The 24,720-nt window shown below is 39.8% G+C and overlaps 1 protein-coding gene across 3 annotated transcripts; it reads right to left on the reverse strand.

Annotated features, from left to right (window-relative positions):
• ccnk (cyclin K) lies at window positions 1-24,589 on the reverse strand. Of its 3 annotated transcripts, none has more exons than XM_043697140.1 (11): window positions 24,491-24,589; window positions 17,776-17,976; window positions 16,960-17,041; window positions 15,563-15,694; window positions 13,137-13,242; window positions 9,001-9,079; window positions 8,691-8,860; window positions 7,929-8,107; window positions 7,718-7,751; window positions 6,031-6,105; window positions 1-2,848 (listed from the first exon to the last, which is right to left on the reverse strand). In XM_043697140.1, the coding sequence occupies exons 2-11, from the start codon at window positions 17,970-17,972 to the stop codon at window positions 2,265-2,267; spliced, it is 1,638 nt and encodes a 545-aa protein (XP_043553075.1). In that variant the 5' UTR covers window positions 17,973-17,976; window positions 24,491-24,589; the 3' UTR covers window positions 1-2,264. The 3 variants fall into 3 exon arrangements, with proteins under 3 accessions (XP_043553075.1, XP_043553076.1, XP_043553074.1); XM_043697141.1 differs by lacking the exon at window positions 24,491-24,589 and adding an exon at window positions 24,307-24,445 and having other exon boundaries at window positions 9,001-9,058; XM_043697139.1 differs by lacking the exon at window positions 24,491-24,589 and adding an exon at window positions 24,307-24,445.
• Between the last annotated feature and the right edge of the window lie 131 nt (window positions 24,590-24,720).

Raw genomic sequence — 24,720 nt, forward strand, 5'->3', positions numbered from 1 at the left:
TTGGCTCCAATATCAAATTTATTAGGCTGTAATTAGCCACTAAATGTACAATACTCTGGACAATGCCCAGCTCACAGTACAACCTCATATGTTACATTCAGGCTTTGACACTTTTTGGAAAAATAAACTTAATTCTACCTATAGACAAATCGTCTACGGAGAAAGAGTAAATTACAAAGAATTCTCAAGTTATACAGACAACTGGAAAAATAGAGGATCTAAACTAATGAAATAAACAGACCAGTTTAAAATTCAATTGTCCAGGTGGAATGCTCCAACTGAAACTTAAAAGCATGAATCTTGTCAGTGTACATCTGAGATACTGACTGGAACAATCACTTGATCAGCATAAATCAATGAACTGTAATAATTTGACCAGCATAAACCAATGCACTGCTGCATTGTACTTGTAAAAGTTAGTACTAAGTTCATATACAATTATAATCTTTTTGAACACTCGTATATATTACCAAGGAAACAGTCCTAACTGCAGCAGCAGTGGTGCAGGCCTGTTTTCTCCAACCAGGAGCCAAAGTTCACAGCCAAGGCTATCTTGCCTAGACATTATTTTTTAGTCTTTCCATTGAAAGACAATTTTGAGGTTGGAAAAGCAGCAGTTCTGGGAATATAAACAACTTAATAAAGTAACAAGAGATCAATTCCACCTCTTCAAGGTAACAAATCAATCCACATAAAAATAAAACATGCCAACTAGTTGTGTTTACAAACAGGGTGATAAAATGAAAATGTAACCTGATGGTTTAACAGTTAGAGCCAGCGTTCATGCAGTTTGTACAACCGGTTCAACAACTAGAGTATGACAACTGGCTTCAGCTTCCTTGCACTGGGGGGGGTGGGGGGGGGGGGGGTAATTATAGAGAGCGAGAGCACGTCCGACAGAGAGTGAGCATGACAGCGAGAAAGATTTTGGCAAATCATGATAAGTGGCCACAATTGAATGGGTTTGACGACCTCCAAGGGACAACAGTTACTGACACCATCCGGGGTAATATGCTCACTGAAGGAACAAACCAAAATCTCTGCCTCAGCACAGAAATAGAGGGGTGGGGACCAATGATGGGAAGTGCAAGAATCACCACAGCTCACCTGTACCTAAACTACCATGTCCAAACCAATACCTTCCCTCCAGTCAGACGATTCTAACTTGAAACATGAAGTTAGTGACGAAAGAGTTAATTTTACAATAGATACAATGGTAAGAGAGAAGCCACACAAGAGTTGAAGTTTAAATTAATCGACGTATGATGCTAAGTATTGTTGACGACGTTAGATCCTTGAATTAAACATTTGCAGTTTGAGACAGGACAGAGCTCACATAACTGGCTTCACAAATTCTCCACTGGAACATGAAGAGGAAAATCTATAGTGTTGGACTGTTTGCTGGCTTTTGATCACTTCTCAAGCCTTGATGATGTGCTCTCCCAAATGAGATAACAATATATAGTGATAACTCTCTCTAGCTTAAAATCTACCAGCACTAATTATCTGAGCTGATGGATGAGAAATAACCAATGAGAGCAAAGAAAGAACATGTTTACTACTGCTATCTTTATAAGGCAAGAGCACAAATATTCAAAAAAACTTTCTTACTTGCTCTCAAGTAACAGCAATATTTAATAGAGATTAGTAATCTGTAGTGGAAGTCACTACAATCAAAGTCAATTCAAATCATATCTTCCACAGCCCATCAGCACCCACATTAAAAACAAACCCCATCACAGGTCAAAGTATGAACCTAGGGTCCCAACTTTCCTTTAACTTATTCTTTATCTTGCCCAACAACCCAAGATACCTGAGCTATCAACATCAGCACAAGTTCTAATTGTGATACACTAAGCCAAAAAAGCAGAAAAGAGAAAAGCAGAGGAAAGCTTCTGCAACATATTATGAAACCTCTGGTCACTGATTTCACTTGACTGTTTCAAGGGCAGGTTTATTTTAACTGCAGACAATAGCAGCAGGAGCATATTTGGCTGGGATGGAGAGGGGCAGAAATGTGGTTAAACACAAAAGATGAGGCATCAGTGCAAAAGGAAAAAGTCTTCTTCATTCACCTGCACCTCAAAACGACAGCGTATGACAGAAAATAAAACGTAAATAGTATATACATCTGTTCAATAATTTGCATCTGCAACAACCACCACTCAAATGTGGGACATAAGACGATCAAAACCATTTTGAGCCACCCCAAACCTTCTGACAAGCCAAATTACAGTTGACAATTACCAAAGTCCAAACATCCATTACCTCAACCAACCTCGAGTTAGCCCGGCCACAGGTGGCATGCCTGGTGGCGGCGGCGGTGGTCCAGGAGGTTGCCCCCCAGGCGGTACTGTGGGGGGAGGGTAACTGGTTGGCGGAAGACCCAGTGCCGGTGGAGGTGGCACCGTATGAGCAGGGGGAATTCGGGGAGGGGGCAGGTAAGTAGGATTGTACCCTGGCGGGGGATATCCTGGATTAGGAGGGGGGATGTTGGGTGGATAATTTGTGGGAGGAGGCACAGATGGATTGGGGTACACGTGCGGATGGTAAGGGACATGAGTTGGAGGTCCATAAGATGGCATGCTTCCATACGAGGGTCCGTCAGTCTTCATCATAGACTGCAGACTCTGGAAGCCTTCCCCAGACATGTAGGAGCTTGTTGTTGACATCCCCATTATGTAAGCAGCAGATGGTGGAGGCCGTTGAGGAATCTGTGGCTGTTGGTGTACAGTAGGAGGATGAAGAGGTGGTGGGATGGAAGGTTTTGCCACTTCCGAGGCATTTCCTGTTGGAGGTGGTTCACTTTCTATGATGCTGGTCCCTGTACTTATGGATGGTTTGCGTTCTACAAATTGAAAAAAAAGAGCACATTTTAACCAAGTACATAACAAATGTGGAACAATTTCACATTGGAACAAAGCAAGCAACAATCCCTTGTTCTTGGGAGCAATGGGAGCAGAAAAGTGGAGGCAAGTCTCAGAAGGCAGCAGAAATGGATATAAACAAAAATAGATGAGGGCAATCAATCAGGTCAGACAACCGATAGGTACTCTCAACCGTGAATACAATTTAGGGGTGGTACCAAATCATGATCAGTGCATCACACCTTAGCAAGAAATTTGGGTAGATGGAAAAGGAGGCATTTGAGAAATAAAAAGGGGTTTTGAACTACTGCAGTCAAGGCAGCAGCTCACAGCCACATTCTCAAGAGCAATTAGGAACCAGCATTAAATGCTAGCCTAGTCAGCAGTGCCCAAGTAGCATGAGAGAATAAAAATAAGACAGTCTGTCTTTGAAAATGGTTGTGTTAAGGCTGAACCTTACTTTGCCTTCACCCTCATATACTATTTAATAGACAATAGGTGCAGGAGTAGGCCATTCAGCCCTTCGAGCCTGCACCACCATTCAATATAAAGTGGAAATATGTTTCCTACTGCCAGAGTGTCCAATCCTTTCATAATCTTATACGTCTCAATCAGATCCCCTCTCAGTCTTCGAAACTCAAGGGTATACAAGCCCAGTCGCTCCAGTCTTTCAGCGTAAGGTAATCCCGCCATTCCAGGAATTGACCTCGTGAACCTACGCTGCACTCCCTCAATAGCCAGAATGTCTTTAATAACTGGAGCTGAAACACAGGCTGACCTTTTCCACTTGCATTGACTCAGGATAATTGTGATCACAAAGCAGTATGTGAATCTGCCTCCTTCCAGCTTCCCATCCAAGTTCCTGGCTAACTGAGCTAACTAACTTCCCTTTACTGTACTCTAACGAGGGAGTTAAACCTGATCAGATAATACCCTAGTGAGATCAATCATTTTTGCATTCCTCATTTTCACCATCTTTATTAGTTTGATACAATTACAGTATAGTTTCATGGGTTTAGTCTTTTTGGATACCAGGGGTATCTAAACAACATCTCAAGCCAGGAAAATCCTACGGTAAACCTATTTTGACTGATTTTACCTCAAATGGTATAACAGTGGATTTTAACATCTTTAGACAGGTGACTGAATGAACAGCCAAATATCCATTACCATGCTCCTTTCTGAAACAATGGAGGCACATTAGGGCAGCTTCAGATTTTATGATGGCCATATTGGCACCACAAAGCTGTCACAGCCAAAGGAACTATGGTTCAGGAAAAATGATTTACTTGGAAATTTGGGAACAGAGGTAGAAACAAAAAAACGTGATACAGCATAATCATTTAGGTAGGCTTCTAGCTCACTAAGCATTAAAAACCAGAGACATAATCTTTGGTTCTAAAAGTAAGATTTCCTCGAATGTGGAAAGTTAATTATACCGGGGAGAGTAGTCAAAGACAAAATGGTATGAAAATAATCGGTGACAAGGAATTGAAGAAGGTTACCTCAGATTACATCACAATCTTGATTAGATGGGCCAATGGCTGAGGATTGGCAGATGGGAGTTTAATTTAGATAAATGCAAGGTGCTGCATTTTGGGAAAGCAAATCTTAGCAGGACTTATACGCTTAATGGTAAGGTCCTAGGAAGTGCTGCTGAACAAAGACCTTGGAGAGCAGGTCAATAGCTCCTTGAAAGTAGAGTTGCAGGTACATAGGACAGTGGTGGTGGTGTTTGGTATGCTTTCCTTTATTGCCCAGATTATTGAGTACAGGATTTGGGAGATCATGTAGTGGCTAGGATATTGTGAAACTTGAAAGGGTTCAGAAAAGATTTACAAGGATGTTGCCAGGGTTGGAGGGTTTGAGCTATACGGAGAAGCTGAATAGGCTGGGGCTGTTTTCCTTGGAGCGATGAAGCCTCAGGGATGACCTCTGATGTTTATAAAATCATGAGGGGCATGGATAGGATAAATAGACAAAGTCATTTCCCTGGGGTAGGGGAGTCCAGAACTTGAGGGCATAGGTTTAAGGTAAGAGAGGAAAGATATAAAAGGGACCTAAGGGTCAGCTTTTTCATGCAGAGGGTGGTGTGTGTATGGAATGAGCTGCCAGAGGAAGTGGTGGAGGCTGGTACAATTGCAATATTTACAAGGCATTAGGATGGACATATGAATAGAATGGATTTAGAAGGATATAGGCCAAGTGCTGGCAAATGGGACTAAATTAGGTTGGGTATTCTGGTCAGCATGTTTGGATTGGACCGAAGGATCTATTGCCACGCTGTACATCTCTATGACTATGTAATTATGGTACTTTTTAATGATCCGTTGCGAAATGCAAATGTTGCTAGGCAACTTCAAATGTGTAGAACGTCTTGTCTTCAAGTGGGTTAAAAACAAATGCAGTTTTCCCTTTATCTTAAATTAACATCAAGGCAATAGGCCAATATTCTTATTTAAAATCAAAATGACCTCTGCATTTCAGTTGAATGTAATTAGAACATGCAATACAGGATAAAGTCCATACTAACAATAAAACATGACTGTTTGCACATACAAAGTGAAGCAATGGACTACAGCAAACCTCTTGCAAACATGATCCATTTTAGTTGATGCTCATCTTCTTAGAAGAGATTAGGAATGAGCGAAGGATGGCAAGGAATGCCCACATCGGAAATACAGAAATGACATGAATTTCCTCATGAAAACTCGAGGGGAGTTATGAAACACAAACCCAAAACATTTCACAGGTAGTGAATAAATTTTGAGTTGTAGTGATTGCATTAACCTTATGATAGTGTAACATCACACCCTCCCCATCGGCAGTAGCAGAAAAGTTAAAATGACCATTTCAGATGTTGAAGTTAGGAGTCATACAAAATAGTCCAAACTTATTTGCCTGCATACAAACTGTAACTGCATTGTTATTAATTCAGGTCTTCCAATGGAAGAAACTTTGTGCTCACTCTATCCATTCTTGTCTGCTCTCAAAAATACCCAATGATAATAAGCCACAACAGGCCATCACATTAAATAAATCCAACTGTGAAACAGCTAATAAATGGCTAATAAATCAAATAAATAAAAAATACAGATGCACTTACTGCTTTATTGGAGGATCAGTGCATGCAATTTACTGGCAGAAATTTTAAAAAGCTCACCTGGAGGAGGGTGAGTAGTTGGCGGCAATACTGGGTGTGGGGTTTCCAGTTTGGGAATTTTGGGAGGCTGTAGCTCTGTTGGAGGTGAGAAACATACAGATTTCAGATATTTACAGAAACAAATATACGAGAAATATAAATACACATATTTTAAATGGGGAGTTCTACAAAATATAAAATCATAAAAACTGCCAGGTTAAAACGCAAATGTTCATGGATGGCTTTCAGGGAGGTAAAATCAGCTCCTTATCCATCTATGCCTATATGAGAAGTTAAACCACACAGATATTCATGATTTGGAGATGCCGGTGTTGGACTGGGGTGCACAAAGTTAAAAATCACACAACACCAGGTTATAGTCCAACAGGTTTAATTGGAAGCACACTAGCTTTCGGAGTGCCGCTGACAACCACCTGGTGAAGGAGTGTCGCTCCGAAAGCTAGTGCTTCCAATTAAACCTGTTGGACTATATCCTGGTGTTGTGTGATTTTTAACTTCACACAAATATTGACCTTTTATGAGCTCTGAATCAGGCAGGCCAATCCACTCATTTACAAACAATTATGGTGGCTATTGACCTGGAAACAGTAAGGAAAACTTACAATTGTAAAAATTATAAATTTCACAGACATTGAGAATTTTGAGAAGATTAGCAGCTAAGGTTGAGGTTCTGGATGTAGGTTTGCTCGCTGAGCTGAATGGTTCATTTCCAGACGTTTCGTCACCCTACTAGGTAACATCTTCAGTGGGTCTCCAGGCAAAGATGTTACCTAGTAGGGTGACGAAATGTCTGGAAATTTTGAGAATGCTTGAAAAGGACTTAAGAGTTTGTAGAACTTGCAGTCTTCTTGGTTAATATGAAATACTGATGCATGAAAACATTTCATATTTTCTACGTAACGTAGAAACCTTTGACCTGTAAGCAGTGCCATCAAGGAAAACTGCACATTAAAGAGTTGCAGGTACAAAGGAGCGCTAACTCTAGGAGACCACAGGCAATTAGAATATCAAATGCAGACATAAAAAGAGAGAAAATAAGAACAAAACAATCAACACACCATATCCTTCCAAAAGAAGAAATAGATTTCTCTCAGAAAATGAGATTGTACTTGGCCAAAAATGATACAAGGATACTTGAAAGCAAACACAAGCAGGCGGAGAAGGTTATGCTACCGTGAAGTTGTAAGACAGTTCAGAGATCTAAACAGCTGGCTCATAATTGGCCAAACTGAACTAGACAGTTACTGGCTCTTGGTGTAGTTACTCCATCAGGTCTGTTACAATCACAGAAGAGTGTGCTGCTGAGAATGCGGTTGTTGTATAGGACTCGTGACCTAATCTGTTTGATAAAGAACAGTCCCATATTGTGGCACTCCGTAATTATGTATTGTTATATTTGTACAGGGAGTAAATGGGGGTGCTTGTGGTCTTGCAAAATGTAACTTTATCATGTTGACTATTTAATGCAAAATATACTTTTTATTTAAAATTATTTGGCTGTTAATTCATGTTAAATTTATAGGAATTCTGGTTTGCATTTACATAATGAAACTTATTTGGCAAATTTCTATGAGGGATCACTTGGCAAAGTTACTGTCCTGTGCAAGAAAGAGACACAGACATAACTATGGGTACTATTACTACAAAGCAGGATGCGCAACAAAGGTTAAAGCCTAAAAAACGTTACCGGTTGTCTTGCCATCTTCCTTTGGCGAAGCCACCTAATTATGGAAGAAGCAAATATAAAAAAGTTAAAACTCAACATGACAACGTGGTAGAACTTTGAGTGGAATAAAACAGTATCATTGTATGCTTTACTTTGTTATCAGCCCGCACCTTTAATCACAAAGAATATATCTTGACCAGAAATGATAATATATTTATATTGTTTGACTTACTGCAGGGCGCTTAATCTGCCGAGGTGGTGTTGACTGAGGTGAAAGTTTTTTGGTTTGCTGCACCTGCAGTGGTGGTATCGGTTGCTCCAAACTTGGTATTGTTGGCAGTTGTGGCTGGGGTGCCTGGGGCATCTGTTGTTGACCCTGGGAATAAAGGTCCAGTATCTGATGGCAGATGTCTATGCAAGACCAAAAGAGCATCAGTCATTTTAACTGTAGAGAAACATATAGTCAAGGATATAGCTTTTATATAACAGATCAAGGTAGAAAACCAATCTAAGTTTGGAAAACGTAAAGCAACTGCATTGGGTTATCAAGTTGAGGCATCTTAATTTTATAATTACAATAGTTTCATTCCATATAAAGGAACATCAATTAAATGATCAATCCTTCGAATCCTAACTGAAGCACTGGATTAGTTTATTGAGACTAAAAATCACTACTATTACATAAATTATACCAGGTTTAAGTTTTTCTTCCCTCCACCCTGTTTCAAGTTTAGGTTTATATCTTAACCCTTACAGTCTAAAAGAGCAATTGCATGTTGTAAAACAAACACAAGGTTGGCAAAATGATAACTTTTCCCAGAACATAAATGAAGATCTACATCAAACTATTCTTATTAAATTCAAAAAGCATTTTTTAAATAAAAAAACCTTTAAAAAAAGTTTTAGAAACATACAAGCAAATGTGTGTGCAACACATCACATTTTGAAGAGATACTGTCAACATTGCCTTAGTGATCTGCACTGTTTACTGTACCTTCCAGTAGTTCCACAGGCACGTCCTGTACAAACTGTTCCCACCACCTTCTGTAAATGGGCTTAGCTGACCACTCTTGGATTTCAAATTTGCACAGCCTACCAGCGAGGTACATCACAGCCACAGCAATGATCTCTGGCTCCCACTGCAGACAAAGCATGGTGCACAGGCTACAAGACAAAAAGCACATTAGGATAAGAAAAAGGCTCACAGACATATCCTTTATAAGTCTTAAAATATATCCATTTAATGCCCAAATAGGCTTTTACATTTTTATTTTACAGTAGATTTAAAAAAACAATTATCTTACCTATCATTTACAAACGTCCAAGCCATTTGCACCAGCTTTTGAAGTTTATTTTTGTCACCTGCAGAAAGAGAAAATTGGACTAACATTATGTGTAACCTCTAAGTTCAAAACCTATGAATTAAAAAAGAAAAGGAGAGTTAAGACTAAGATCTTAAGTTTTCCTATTACATTTTAAAACTGTACCTACTGGCATTGAAGTGCAATTGACCTGCATTATTCTCACATTGCATTTGAAAGCTTTCCAACCTTTAAGGTATTAACAGAATCTTTGCCTTGATTTGCCAAAGCCCAAAGGCTGATCATTTAATTTAGGGTGCCCAAGCTTTCTGGCTCCTGATATCCCGTGGAGCCTCCAGCATACCTATAAAATTAATGTCCCCATTAATCTGCATATGTCTCAAGGTGGTGATATTTTACCTTGGCATTCAGATTTAGAAATTGCCTTTACTTCTAAAAATATTACTCTTCAAAATTCCAGGTTACAAAAAAAGTATTTTGGGACAAACTAAATAATTAGAAGTAGAAATAGAATTATGCTAAGCTTTGAATGTCAGATTTTTAGGTCATAATCATGTGACTCAGGCTGCAGGTTAGACACCCTGCTTCAAATGCTGAAATGTAGTATGTGCTATGTTTAGAAGCATGCGCATAACGTGCATTTCTTAGAAAACAGTAGTTCATGATTTATGTTCATGGCAGAAGATTTACCACCACCAGCTCCTAACCCCAATCTATGTAACTTGTAAATGCACAAGGCCAGATACTTAGCCATGAAGATTGTAGGTTTGGCCCCTGATCTGTTTATGCCAACAAGTAAAAGAAATAAAACAACCAGTAAATATAGCCACAAACTCCAGTTTTTTTTCTATTATGTAAAATAGGAGGGGTGAGAGACAGGGTGGGGAAAATAGAGATGTAACAACTGAGGTGACTTGCTCATGACCTTGACCCTGAGAGTGTGTACATAAGAAAAAAGAAAAAAAGGAGTGGGCTATTTGGCTGCACGAGCCTGCAGTGCAATTTACTAAGCTCATGTCTTATTTTATACCTTGATCTACTTTCCCATATGCTTTAATGTCCAAACATTAACTGAGCTCAATCTTAAACATGTTTCATAACAGAGCACAACTGTATGGGGTGGGGAAATACAAACATAAACACCTTAGCGAGTTTTGAGAAGATTTGTAACTCAGCTTGAGCTTTTGGATGTAGGTTTGCTCGTTGAGCTGGAAGGTTCATGAACCTTCATCCAGCAAACCTACATCCAGAAACACCTTTGAGACAAGGAATCTCTTCTCATTTTTGTCCTAAATACCTGTCCTGAGACACTGGCCACTAGTTTCGCACTCTGAGACAGTGAGGTCTGCAGATGCTGGAGATCAGAGTTGAGAGTGTATTGCTGGAAAAGCATAGCAGGTCAGACAGCATCTGAAGAGCAGGAAAATCGATGTTTCAGGCCAGAGCCCTTCCTGGTGCAGGTCTCTGGCCCAAAATGTCAATTTTCCTGCTCCTCGGACGCTGTCTGACCTGCTCTGCGTTTCCAGCAACACACACACACACAACTCTAGTTTTGCACTCTCCAGCCTGGGTAAACAACAATTGCGCATCTATCCCGTCAAGCCTGTTATGAACCTGAAATTTTTCAATAATTAATTAAATAGCTAAATAACATGGAATTTCAATTCCTATCCATACTCAAATAACACTGTTTGAGTTGACAGAATGGACACTGGCCAAACAGAAGGGTTGAGTCCCCAAGAAAATGTGTCCCAGCAAGAACCAAATTAAAACCTTACAAGGAAGTGGAGGAATAACCACAAGTGAACCACACACAGATACAGTTAAAGAACCAAGACAACGTGAAATTTGGTGGAGTTGTGAATAATGAAGAAGGTTATCCAAGAGTACAATGGGATATACATCAGTTGGAAAGCTGGGCAGAGAAATGGCAGATGGATTTTAATTGCAAGCTTTGATTCTATATAGACAATTAAATAATCAAAAGATTAAATGCAATGGCTCAAACATTGGTGTAGTGATCATGCATAACCTGGTAAGTCTTTGGGTTTGGCAAACCTTAGCAATTTCAAATATAGCTCATACCAAACAACAAAGCAGTGCTTCCCAAACCTTTTCCCAGTGACCTGACTCAAGGCTCGAAAATTGTCTGTCCCTTTGGTGAAAACAGACATGGGGGGGGGCTTCACCCATGAGATGAGACGGGATGCAGCAGAAAATGTGAGATAGCCAAGGGGAGTGGGGAGAAGCTCCACAGCGGCCATTATTGTTTCAATTTAGAACAAATTTCAGCTCATGCCTCCACTAGGGGAAGCCCTGCCACTGACTAGATATGATAATCCTGGAATGCAATTGTAGAGAAATTGCTTGCAATGGTGAAACTAGCAAAACTCACTATCAGGAATTTTAAAAATTCAGAAGCACAATACATTAAAATAAGTTCTCTCAGCACTATTGAAAGAGCAAGCCAGGTGCAGTTTATTTTTCATGGCTTTTTGTATCTGATTTGAATGTGCATTCGCGAAGTGAAATACACATTGGGAGGACAACATGCTGAAACACTGATGGGTTGCGGAGTTAACATGCACAGCTTACTTCTTATAAATACATTACAGACTATCATGTGCGTTGTATGTGTCTGCATGCATAACATTTATATACCCCCATCACTACAGCAGTGCATAAATCACTAATCCTTTAGTGTGAACATTTAACATTGTATAGCAAGCAGCATTGTCAACATCAACATGTACAAGTCAAACAAACCACTATTAGAAATGTTTATCGTACAACAAATTCAGAAGTGAACAAGGCTAGAATTAAGTTGAGATTCAGGCGATTATTTTAATTCAAACTAGACCTGGGACTTCTTTTAATTCAATCAATACTAATTTAGCAATGGAACATCTCTTGAAAATTTAAAGATTTAAAATCCAGGATTGTCACCCCACATTTTGTACAAAATTGATTTGGACTTAAAAAGAGAGAGTAGTTGTGGAGGTGTGTTTTTCTGACTGGAGATCTGTGATCAGTAGTGTTCTGCAAAGATCAGTGCCAAGACATTGGTTATATAAAAATGATTTGGATGAAAATGTAGATGGTCTGATAAGTAAGCTTGCAGACAAGAAAATTGGTGGAGCCGTGGATAGTGAAGAAGGTTGACAAAGGATACACTAGGACATAGATCAGTTCAAAGGTTGGGGTGGAGAAATGGCAGATGGAGCTTAATCTGGACAAGTGTAAGGTGATGCATTTCGGGAGGTAAATTTCAAGAGGAAAGTATACACTAAGTGGCAGGATACTTAGGAGCATTGATATAAAGAAGGATCTTTGTGCAACACAAGTGGATAAGGTGGCATGCTTACTTTCATCAATAGTGGCAAAGAGTATAAAAGTTAGCCTATCATGTTGCAGCTGTATAAAACTTTAATTCAGTAAAATTTGGAGTATTACTGCAGTTCTGGCCAACACCCTATAGGAAGGATGTGGAGGCTTTGGAAGGTGCGAAAAATGATGTCGCCTATATTGGAGTTTATTATCTACAAAGGAAAAATTGGTCAAACATGGATTGTTTTTGCTAGAGCACTGGAGGTTGAGGGGTAACCTGATAGAAGTATATAAAGTGAGAGGCATGGATGGGGTGGATAGTCAGATCCTTTTACCCAGTATTGAAATGTCAAAATCTAGGGGGCATAGGTATAAGTGAGAGTGGGAAAGTTTAAGAGATGTGCAAGGAAGATTTCTTTTCTACATAGAAGCTTGGAATGTGTTGCTCGGGGGAGATGGTAGATGTGGATACGATAGCAACGTTTAAGAGGCATTTAGACAGACACTTGAATAGGCAGGGAATAGAGGGGTATGGACCATGTACAGGCAGATGGGATTAGTTTTGAATATCATGGTTTGTTCAGACATGGTGGGCCAAAAGACCTGTTCCTGAGTTGTACTGTTCTATGTACACTGTTACAATTACTATCTTCAGAAACATGGTATTCAAGGGATAGCTGTTTCAGTTTTGTTTGAAATATGCTTTCCATTCTAATCAGTGTTTAAAAACAAAACTGACAAACTATAAATTGAAATTACAGAGATTCTGCATAAACATTTAATTCCAGTACCTTTAAGCTGTTTAGCATACTTAAGCAAGAACTGATAGGGATGTTCAACCTGCAAGTCAAATTTAATTGTCTGTAACAAAATCCTCTCCAGTACCATGACTTCTTCCTAATTTAAAAACAAGATGAAAAGAAACACAATAAGTAAAAACATGGATACTCTGTTTTAAAATTATAGTATGGTAATGACATGCATGCTTAGGACTACATTATTCCTTTTCATATAGCGTTTTACTGCTAAACAGCATATCTGTTCTGAAACTATTTGATTTAACATTACTGTACAAATGAGAAAAATAGGAGTATGTTATTTGGCCCCATGAGCCGGCTCCACCACAGATTAGTATTTATTTTTAAAACAAACTATGCCCAAAAATAGAATCACAGAAATGAATATACAATCAAATTTGCAGATGACACAAATATATATGGGAGAGCAAGCAGTAGTAGGATGACAACAAGTCTGCAGAGTGCCATAGATAGGTCAAGTGTGTGGGCAAAAACTAGGCAGATGGAATATAATAAGAAAACAGGAGGCTATGCAGTTTAGTGGGAAGAGAAGAGCAGAGTATTATTTGAATGGGGAAAGACTTCAGAAACCTGCAGAAGGGGATTCAGCTGTCTTGTGTCAGAGTCAAAGAAAGCTAGCATACAAGTTCAGCCATTAATAAGCAAGTCAAATGGATTGCAAATCTATATTTCAAAGGGAATGGAATAAAATAGGGAGATCTTGCTAAAACCATACAAAGCATTAGTCAGACCACACCTGAAATGCTGTGAACAGTTTTGATAATCTTATCTAAGCAAAGTTTAATGGCACTGGAGTAGTCCAGTTGATTCCATGAATAGAAGCATCTTCTTGTGAGGAAAGGTTGAATAGGTGGGGCTTGCACTCAATGGAGTTCAGAAGAATTAATCATTGAAACATAGGTTTATAAATGGGAATGACATGGTAAATGCAGAGAGGTTGCTTTCCCTTGTGGGAGAGTCTAGGACTAAAGCACATAATCTCAGAAAGTAGTGAATCTGTGGAATTCTTTACTATAGAAGATTTTCAGGGCCAGTTAATTAAATGCATTTAAGACAGCGATAGACAGATTTTTAATCATTAAGGGAATCAAGGGTTTCAGGGATAAGGCAATAAAGTGGATTTGAGGATTATCAGATCAGCCATGATTTCACTGAAAGATGAAGCAGACTCCATGGGTTGAATCACTTACTTCTGTTCCGACATCATATGTTCTTATAGAGGAAGATAAAATATAGTACGTTCTTGTCATGTTATTGCAATATTTGGACAATGGAGTAAACAGACTAAGAACAGTTTCTCTAAACCAAATGCATACAGAAAATGTCTGCTTCACTGGACATACTGAACAGAGTTGCCTTTTTCAGAAATTCATTTACAATACAATGCCTGAATGAATTGGCCATCCATTCAACATGATCTATCCCACAGACAAAATAAAAAAGGTTTCAGGCTTTGCTGGATTGCTTGTACATCCAGTCAAGCTGAGCACAAAATGTCCCATTGCTGTTTTTAAAAGTTTGCTGTTCTTTTTAAACTTTTGTTTTGCATTTCTCTGCTTACCTATAGTGAAGTTATTTGTTCCAGCAGTAACTTTGCTTTTGACATTAATAGAGTCCAAGTACCAATCAACAGTATGAACAGTCTGTCACTGCAAAGTGGGAGGGCCACATTTATCTTTAAGCATCACTGCAGAAGCGGCTACAGAACAATGAGTTGAGCGAAACAAACTCTCATACACAAAAGAAATGTTCTGGATCCTATTCTGCAAAGTGTGGTCTTCTATTTTTCCACTCTCCTCTTTTCCTTTTCAAAATAAGCTTGTGGACCAGATCAAAAGGAGCACTTGGACTGAATTTGCAGATGTACAATATCCTCTTAAGAAAAATAAGTGCAAAGATATTTAGCTCGAGAACAACTTCAATTCAGTAAAGATAAAAGTAGGTTTACACTGTTCCATCAAGGAACACTCAATATTAGTCAATCACACTTAGAATAAAATTATCTTTGCTTACACCAACACTTTTTTTACTCCACGAAATATTGTTGGGGGACCTGAATGATTCTATGCTACAGAAGAGAACACCAATATAGCTCAATTTTTCTAGTACTTAAAACATCTTTCCTCTTAGAAGGGTGGTAGACAACTGGAACATTCTGCCTGAAAGGGCAATAGAGGCAGAAACTCCCACCACATTGAAAAAGTGCTTGCGTGTCTACTTGAAGAGCCGTGACCTGCATAGAAATGGATCAAGAGCAGGAAGGGGAGTTGATACTGGGTAGCTCTTTGTCAATTAGCATAGACATAATGTGCTGAATAACCTCCTTGTGTTGTACTTTTTTTTAATGACTCACCACATTGCTCATATATGTATTTTGAAAAACTACAATTAGCAATAACCTTGGGATCATCTCCAAACTGTGAAAACTGTACATCATTCAGCAAACTTCGAGCGGTTTTAATGATGTCTTTACACTTTTTAGGAGTCTCTTCTACTTTCCCAGCCAGGAAGAGGCAGCAGGCTCCTGTAACCTAAAAAATAAAAAAAAAGTTAAATTCTAAAAATACATCAATTTAAGGTCTAGGAGCTTTACGCGATACCTAATATTAATTGATTTGGAAAGAGTACCTCAACAAGACAATATTCTATCAGCGGGTATTGGCCTTATGCATCCAATCAGAACACAATGAAATTTTGTTACAAAATTTCTTTTAACATACTAGTGCTGTTTACGGACAGAGGCTGCAAACTGCAGAATTTTTAAAAAATGTTGTTTGCTTTTTTATTTTCCCATATCAAGCCCTTTCTTCAACTGAACAGTAAATTATTCAACCTGTGGCAATATTACTCTATAACTAGTGTCTCAGACAATGTTACTGATACTGGTGGAGTTTGCACTTATAGCGACAAACTGCCTGGCCTGTCAGAGTACAAATCAATGCAGAATATTGCTTTGAATGATACAAACAACAGACAAGTACAACCAGACAAGAAAACCAGTGTGTACAGAGAGACTCTACAATACCAACATGGATAATATTTCAACCTTAATTTCCATCCTAAAATTACAATGAAAGGGTTCTCTATAGCTTGTTTTAGATTTGTCATAAGATGTATACTTTAAGTGGGTGGAAGAGAAACCTTAAAACATATTGTTTACATAGTTCAAGTCTCAAGGATTCATACTATTGCTTGGAGTTTGTCAGTTGTTTCAGAATCTGTGGCTCTTATCAACATGGTTTTAGTTATTGATTGGCTCTCATCACCTCAAGATGATGGTAATCTCTGGTGGACAACTTAACATCATACACAACACTGCTGTCCACATCAACCTTCACACCAAGTGCTGCCCACCTGTCACCCTAATGCTTGCTCAGCCATGACAGCTATTGGCTAAGCAGATGCCTAGATTTAAAATGCTCCCCCTTGAAAAAAAAAATCAAACTACCTTAGCCCCAAATTGTCTGCTCCATTCAGTTCTGGTGTCCCTGATTTAAATATGTTCACCTTTAGTGTTCATGCCTCAGCTCCACACCCGGGTATTCTCTTTCCAAACTTTTACCTCTCCTTCACTCTTCAAAATGTTCCTAAAATGCTACCTGTTATGCCAAGCTTCTCATTCACAGCACTAATATCACCACACGTTGCTTGGTTTGAAAGTTTGTTTTATAGTGTGCTTGTGTAATGCCATTAATTACTTCAACAGAAGTTTATTGTTGTTCAGGAAAATATAACAAAGCAATGGAGCAATGCTATCGTCACATTAGTTTCATTTGGAATGACGGTCAGTACTTACATATCGTGGAAATTGCTTGAAGGAATGAAACATATAGAAACGATGAAAATATATTATTCCTGTGGCCAGTGTGTCATAATGTCTGTAGTTTTGGTTAAAGAAATATTCAGTTTGTTATGACTTCTCTCAGCAACTGTGAACAAAGCTGAAAGATAGGAATGGGATTGTGGTGCAATGAGGATACATAACATACCTATGAGAGAGGCGATGCTTCTTCACAAGTACTATTACAACAAATAACTGGATGTTGATTTCATTGTCAACACTGGAGGTTTTACACTTTAGATCTCCTTGGCCTGTTCTACACATTTCCAGACCAGTTCATCTCGCAGTCACACAGATGGAAAATTCTATGTTCAATCCCTGAATTGTGCTGACAAAAATCATTGATTTTTCCTTTCTATTTTGTTAGTGGGAAGAAAATTAAACTTTGAAGTAAGGCACATATCCAAAGGGCACAACCCAAATTTTGGCAGCTTAGTATTTACTCTGGACTCTCAGTTTTGATGATAGGACACCCGAAATGTTAACTTTGTTCCTCTCTCAAAAGAGTTCAGATCTGTGGAGCATTTCCAGCATTTTATGTTATTAAGGAACTAGGCACCGAGATTTGGATCAAACATATCTCATTATCAGTTGTAATAATCCCATGTAAATTTACTCAATGTGCTCAATTTACAAAGAATCAAAAGTATTTTCTATAAGTTCCTGACAACAAGAACAACAATCTGTTGGCGAGGAAAGCATCCTGTTTCTCAGTCCTCCCCATCCACGCCTCAATTAAGGAATTTTGAAGAAGAAATTTTAAAAGGATACAGCCCCAAACGTGTTCCCACATCAAATATAAACCTGGCACCCTCCCGACGGTAGCGTGCCTCTGTTGCTGGATCAAGTCCTTCAAGTTGTGATGGGGTGTGGGCCAGATCCTTTTTGTCCCAATACCAGCATGGCTTCCTGAGGTCTGCATTTGCCAGTGCTGTAGTTGGGGTGGAGTTCTCCTTATTTTCCTTCATTTACCTGGAATCAGAAAACAAACTTTGACTTAGAAGTTCAATTGCCAAACATATAATTGGTATCACAAATAGTACTGCAGGGGGAAAATTAGAAATTGCTGGAAAAGCTCAGCAGCACTTGTGGAAAAATGACCCTTCTGCTTTATCTCCACAGATGCTGCCAAACCTGGAGTTTTTCCAGCAATTTCTGTTTTTGTTTGATCTCCAGCACCAGCAGTTTTGCTTTTTTTTTAATACTGCAGGGATTTTTTTTTGTAGATAATATGATCAAATTGCACAAAACTAGATCCTCCAGAAACCACACCGAAGTTGGCACAAGGGTCAACACTTCAAGTTCAAAACAATTTCTTGTTCTGTAAGAAAAATAGATTTCAATGCTGCATGATTTACAAATAGGAGTTGATTCTGTAGTTCAAAGGGTAGTTTAAAGTAACAGTGCAACATGGCCTCAGTGAATAGCAGCTGATGTTCACCATGCCAGTCTCCATTTTCTATTGGCTTGGAAAATGTTGCCAAAATTATTAATAATATCAAGTAAAAGCACTTAGAGACAATAAGAAATAAGTCTTTAAAAATAAATGCTGATTTGCTTTGAGCCCATCTCAAATTGCTGGTATAGACAGATTCCACCTGGACATGGAAACAACCTTGGCCTCATCACTCAACTCTGATGCTTTGACAAAAAGAATCCAAGTGTAAGAACTAAGGTCAACTGTATGTATGCTTGCGCTACAAAATTGAAATCATGGTCAACAATTTAAATTCTGCATTCAAAATAAATGGCATGACAAAAAATGAGTTTGCCAACTTTAACTTTATTTATTAATTTAAGTTAAGTGAAAGACATGATTATTTTGACAAATCTGTGATATCATGCTACAGAATGCTGACGTTATATTCCAGATTAAGTGGTTCAGAGAAAGCCCACAATCTTTGTTTTATTATTTAAACTGAGGGAGAAACTCATCAAAGATCACAGGAAAATAGTCTCCGTTATAAACTGTTAGTCCATTTGTTAACTTCAGCAAATTAAGTGGTCTCACACTTAAATCCCTTCCAGAACTTTGTGGAATTGCGGGGATTTGAACACTTGGGGATATTATTTGGTATCATCAGTTCCTTGGCACTGACTGCATCCACCCCTCTCAGTGAGTGTATAGTTTCTGTTCCCAGTGCTGTCCCAAAGACTGCACATTTCCAACTTAATGTTGACGATCATCACTGACTGCTGGAACCCTTCTTTAGGTCATTGCCACCCTCAGACTCCATTACTCAACGCTCACCTTGCTAGCCTATGTTTCACGTATCATAACTGGTTAATCGAAAACAGCATTCTCTCCCCCACCATGTTCCATTTAACCAATCTTTGCAAACCTGCATTCTTGACATTTTGCAAACTCAAACTTGATATTTTCGTTTTCTATGACTAACTATGTGACAACCAAACTTTAAGCTTCTCTCCATTACGTCAGAATCATCCCTTGCTGCCTTTCTAAATTCATTAGGCCATATAAGCATACCCCTATCCCCACAATGCTTCTGCTTTCCACCAACTCTGGTTTCTGTTCCTTTGAATTTCAGGAATATACTACTACCCTCGGCTCCTAAGAGCTTTGTAATTCCTTTCCTGAAACAACCATCTATGTCACTATGTTAACGGTCCCAAATAAAAGCAGAAAAGACGACTGAGTCATGGAGATAAGGGAAGTGCCAAGATCTTGGTTAGTGTTGAAACATAATTCCTCTCTCATTGAGCAGGATACTATTACAACAATCATCAGTATGTTTTATGGAATGACAAAGAAAAACAGATAAAGGGCTAGAACCTGAAATGAGATTGTGTTGCTGGAAACGCGCAGCAGGTCAGGCAGCATCGAGGAGCAGGAAAATCAACGTTTTGGGCCAGAGCCCGTCATAATCATAGAGATATACAGCACGGAAACCGACCCTTCGGTCCAACTTGTCCATGCTGACCAGATATCCCACCTGTCAGCGCATGGCCTATATCCCTCCAAACCCTTCCTATTCATATACCCATTCAAATCCCTCTTAAATGTTGCAATTGTACCAGCCTCCACCACTTCCTCTGGCAGCTCATTCCATACATGCACCATACGTTGCGTGAAAAAGTTGCCCCTTAGGTCTCTTTTATATCTTCCCCCTCTCACCCCAAACCTATGCACCCTCTAGTTCTGGACTCCGACACCACAGGGAAAAGATTTTGTCTATTTATCCTATCCATGCCCCTCAATTTTGTAAACCTCGATAAAGGTCACCTCTCGGCCTCCGACGCTCCAGGGAAAACAGCCCCAGCCTGTTCAGCCTCCCCCTGGAGCTCAAATCCTCCAACCCTGGCAACGTCCTTGTAAATCTTTTCTGAACCCTTTCAAATTTCACAACATCTTTCCGATAGAAAGGAGACCAGAACTGCACGCAACATACCAACAGCAGCCTAACCAATGCCCTGTACAGAAACAACATGACCTCCCAACTCCTGTACTCAATACTCTTACCAATAAAGGAAAACATACCAAACATGTCCTTCACTATCCTATCTCCCTGCGACTCCACTTTCAAGGAACTATGATCCTGCACTCCAAGGTCTTTTTGTTCAGCAAAACTCCCTCGGACCTTATCATTAAGTGTATAAGTCCTGCTAAGATTTGCTTTCCCAAAATACAGCACCTCACATTTATCTGAATTAAACTCCATCTGCCACTCCTCAGCCCATTGGCTCATCTAATTAAGATCCTGTTGTAATCTGAGGTAACCTTCTTCGCTGTCCACTACATCTCCAATTTTGGGGTCATCTGCAAACTTACTAACTGTACGCTCACATCCAAATCATTTATACGAATGATGAAAAATAGGGGCCATCAGAAATCAGAAGGGCTCCGGCCCAAAACATCGATTTTCCTGCTCCTTGGATGCTGCCTGACCAGTTGTGCTTTTTCAGTAACACACTAACTCTGATCGCCAGCATCTGCAGACCTCACTGTCTCCTATAAACTGAAATGTTAACTCAGTTTCCAGTTTCACAGATAATGCCAACCCTGTTGAGTATTTGCAACATTTTCTGCTTTCATTTCAGAAAGTGAAAGAGAATTGTGGAGATTTACGAAGGGAGATCCACAGCTTTGGGTCTAAACAATAGAAGGAGCAGTTACCATTAGCAGAACAACTTAACTCAGGATGCTCAATGGATGATGATTGGAGTGTCAAGATCCTGGAACTCTGTAAAGCTGGATGGTGTTAAGAGATAGGGAAACAATGCAGAAACATCATTCTTTCATTTTTCAAATGGCAAGTGCGCTCCAACAGTCTACCAAGTCACTACCTTACGACACATGCTCAAGTGGAAAGTGTTGTGAACATCAAGTGTGAAAAACTTAATGCTGAACAATTTACTGTACTACTGTCGTCCCGCTTCCCCCTCAGTCAAAGCAAAACACTCCGAGACATAGTATAGTTTTACCTTCATCTTTATTCCAGGCCCTGTAGGAAGAGAATGATCGCCCCATGCGCGCAAGAACGCGAGTTCTCGGTCTTCTCTCAAGAAGTTTCTTAATGAATTATATAGTCATTTTACAAGGAGGAGCATCCAGATAAGGCAACAGACGTATTAATTGGGTGACCAATACAATCAACGAATATCAAGGTCAGAGACCAAGCCCTTAACAAGGTTAAGACCATTCATTGTATAATAGTAAACTGGCTTCATACTGGATACTTTTCCCCCTGTTAACTGACCTTTCATACTGAATGCTTCCAATATTGTTAAATGGCTCTCCATAATGACTGCTTTTCCACCTTGTTAACCTATTATCCTTGCCTCCAGCACCCCATTGTTAACTATTTCTTATCTGATGTGAGTCATGCTCAACTGAACCTCTTGTTTCACAAAACTGTGAACTTAACTCTTTCCCTGCCTGCTTATACCCTATACACATTCTCACTACTAAGAAGTACTCCATTGATCAAAGTGTCACCACCATAAAACGGAGGCCTTTTTGCATGTTCATGTACGAAGATCCAAAGATACTAACAAAGAGTATTACGGGTGTCCCGGTGAATGTTTAGCATTTAAAACATTGAAAACTGATTGGAATTCTCTCCAATCTTTGCATGGCCATACTGTGTTACCACAGTGGTTAAGATGTGGAGAAGTCGGTGTTGGACTGGGGTGGACACGGTTAAAAATCAGACAACACCCATGTTATAGTCCAACAGGTTTATTTGGAAGCACTAGTTTTTTTTAGATTAGATTAGATTACTTACAGTGTGAAAACAGGTCCTTCGGCCCAACAAGTCCACACCAACCCTCTGAAGAGCAAGCCACCCAGACCCATTCCCCTATACTTAGCCCTTCACCTAACACTACAGGCAATTTAGCATGGCCAATTCACTTAACCTGCACATTTTTAAACTGTGGGAGGAAACCAGAGCACCCGGTGGAAACCCACGCAGACACGGGGAGAACGTGCAAACTCCACACACAGATTTGCCTCGGGTCTCTGGCACTGTGAGGTAGCAGTGCTAACCACTGTGCCACCGTGGAGCGCTACTCCATCAGGTAGTGGTGGAGCAAGACCATAAGACACAGAATTTATAGCAAAAGATCTGAAGGAGCAGCGCTCCAAAAGCTAATGCTTCCAAGTAAACCTGTTGAACTATATTTTTTAAAACCTTGTCCACAGTGGACATGTACTTTTAATCAACCTGTTCAGGAGTGTTATGACACACAAAAGTAAAGTACCACACATGCTCAAAATCTAAAACAAACAGAATGTTGAAGAAACTCAGCAGGTTTGGCAGCATCTGTGGAGAGAGAAATAGAGTCAACGTTGAGTCAAAACATTAACCATGTTATGACACACCTCTGAAGCTGGGAGGACTTGAACCCAGGCCTTCAGGCCCAGAGGTAAGGTCATTTCCACAAGAGCCCATCACAGTTTATATATTTGAAAGTAATTTCTGAAGTAATTGGCTATAAAATATATTACTTTCTACAAAAGAGGTTCCAACCAAAAGATGCCCAAATTGATCTTCAAAATAAAAAATAACTTCACAGTTTTTCTACACAATTAATCAGTGTTACGAGTTATCAGATTTCCTCAATGACACAACAGCAGCAGTTTATACCATCTGGAGGGCAGCACTCACCCCAAACAGCCCCAGATGTTCACACAAAGCTTCCTTAAAACAAAGTTAAATATCACACAACATCAAGTTATTAGTCCAACAGGTTTATTTGGAATCACTAGCTTTTGAAGTGTTGCTTCTTCATTGGGTGGTCGTGGAGCAGCATCATAAGACACAGACTTTATAGCAACAGAAATGCAGTGTCATGGAATGTAATATTAAACAAATTTAGCTCAAGTCTTTTATCTTTTAGATTGACAATATTAGTTAAGATTTGGAGGTGCTGGTGTTGGACTGGGGCAGACAAAGTTAGAAATTAGAACACCAGGTTACAGTCCAACAGGTTTATTTGGAAGCACTAGTTTTCAGAGGGCAGCTGCTTCATCTGGTGGTTGTGGAGTATAAGCTTATAACATACAATTTATAGCAAAATATTACAGATTGATGAAACTGAAATTATATATTGAAAGACCTGGATTGTTTCTTAATGATGAAGCATCTGAAGGAGCAGTGCTCTGAAAGCTAGTGCTTCCAAATAAACATGTTGGATTATAACCTGGTGCTGAGAATGCAACTTGAAAAAAGTTATGGGATTTATATATCAAAGAACCAAAATTAACATGGCCATTCTAAAATATGACAGACTTAAGCTAAATTTGTTCGATATTACATTCCATGACACTGCAATCCTGTTGCTATAACGTCTGTATCTTATGATGCTCCTCCACAACCATCTGATGAAGAAGATGTAGCAATTGCGAAACTAGTGATTCCAAACAAATCTGTTGGACTATAACCTGGTGTTGTGTGATTTTTAACTCCACCGCAGTCCAACACCTGCGGTTAAATCAACGAAAAAGGAATTAGCGCTGGCTGCCCGGACAATGGCTCAAAAGTAAATTATCCACAGGACACGAAAGGATTTTTTGCAAATCGCATCTCTTTATTTTGGCCGGAGGCGGGGGGAGGGGTACATTGAACTTCAATGAAGTGAAGTACAATCAGTAGGTGTGAAACTTCGATATAAACCCTACTACTGATCCCCGTCTCCTCAGAAGAGGCAGGAGGCCCGAAACAGCAGCCGGCTCCGCTTTCGTGGGAAGTGGAGGGGGGCGGGTGCAAATCACAGCCCAAAAGTGAACATAACTCCGGCGCAGCAATATGTGCCCGCCTCGCTGGCTCGCTCTCTTACCTCGGGCGGTGTTGAGGCCCGGCCTCACACTGCACCACGCTCGGTTCCACAATCAAACGAAAAACCTCCTTCTCTCCACGACCGCCCCGCTCAAGTCGCTTCCCCACGAACAATCAATTAGTTCGGTCTCAAAAACTACAACGGGGAAGAGTACGAAGGCGGGCCGACAAACGGAACTACTCAGGATCTTCCTCCCCGACACCGGCACTTTCACTCCAAACTTCCCAAACGATTCAGACAGGGCGCCGCCATTTTGAACAGACCACCCCCACACGAACGACGGGAAAGTGCGCATGCGCAACTGTGTTCTTTCCTCCCCACCCCGGAGACCGGGTCCGTCGGGAACGTATCATGATTGACGGCCACCCCAAGCCTACTGAAAGCCGCCTTGGGAAGGCGGGCCCGGTGTCATTC

This window comes from Chiloscyllium plagiosum, chromosome 10 (assembly GCF_004010195.1).
Source record: "Chiloscyllium plagiosum isolate BGI_BamShark_2017 chromosome 10, ASM401019v2, whole genome shotgun sequence".
Taxonomy (NCBI): Eukaryota; Metazoa; Chordata; class Chondrichthyes; order Orectolobiformes; family Hemiscylliidae; genus Chiloscyllium; species Chiloscyllium plagiosum.

Coding starts and splice junctions, on each gene's coding strand:
- ccnk (XM_043697140.1), bottom strand. CDS start 17,972: ATGAAGGAAAATAAGGAGAACTCCACCCCAACTACAGCACTGGCAAAT. Junction 13,243..15,562: donor AGTTTGGAGATGATCCCAAG/GTTATTGCTAAT, acceptor TTTTTAAATTAG/GAAGAAGTCATGGTACTGGA. Junction 8,861..9,000: donor TGGACGTTTGTAAATGATAG/GTAAGATAATTG, acceptor TTTGTCTTGTAG/CCTGTGCACCATGCTTTGTC.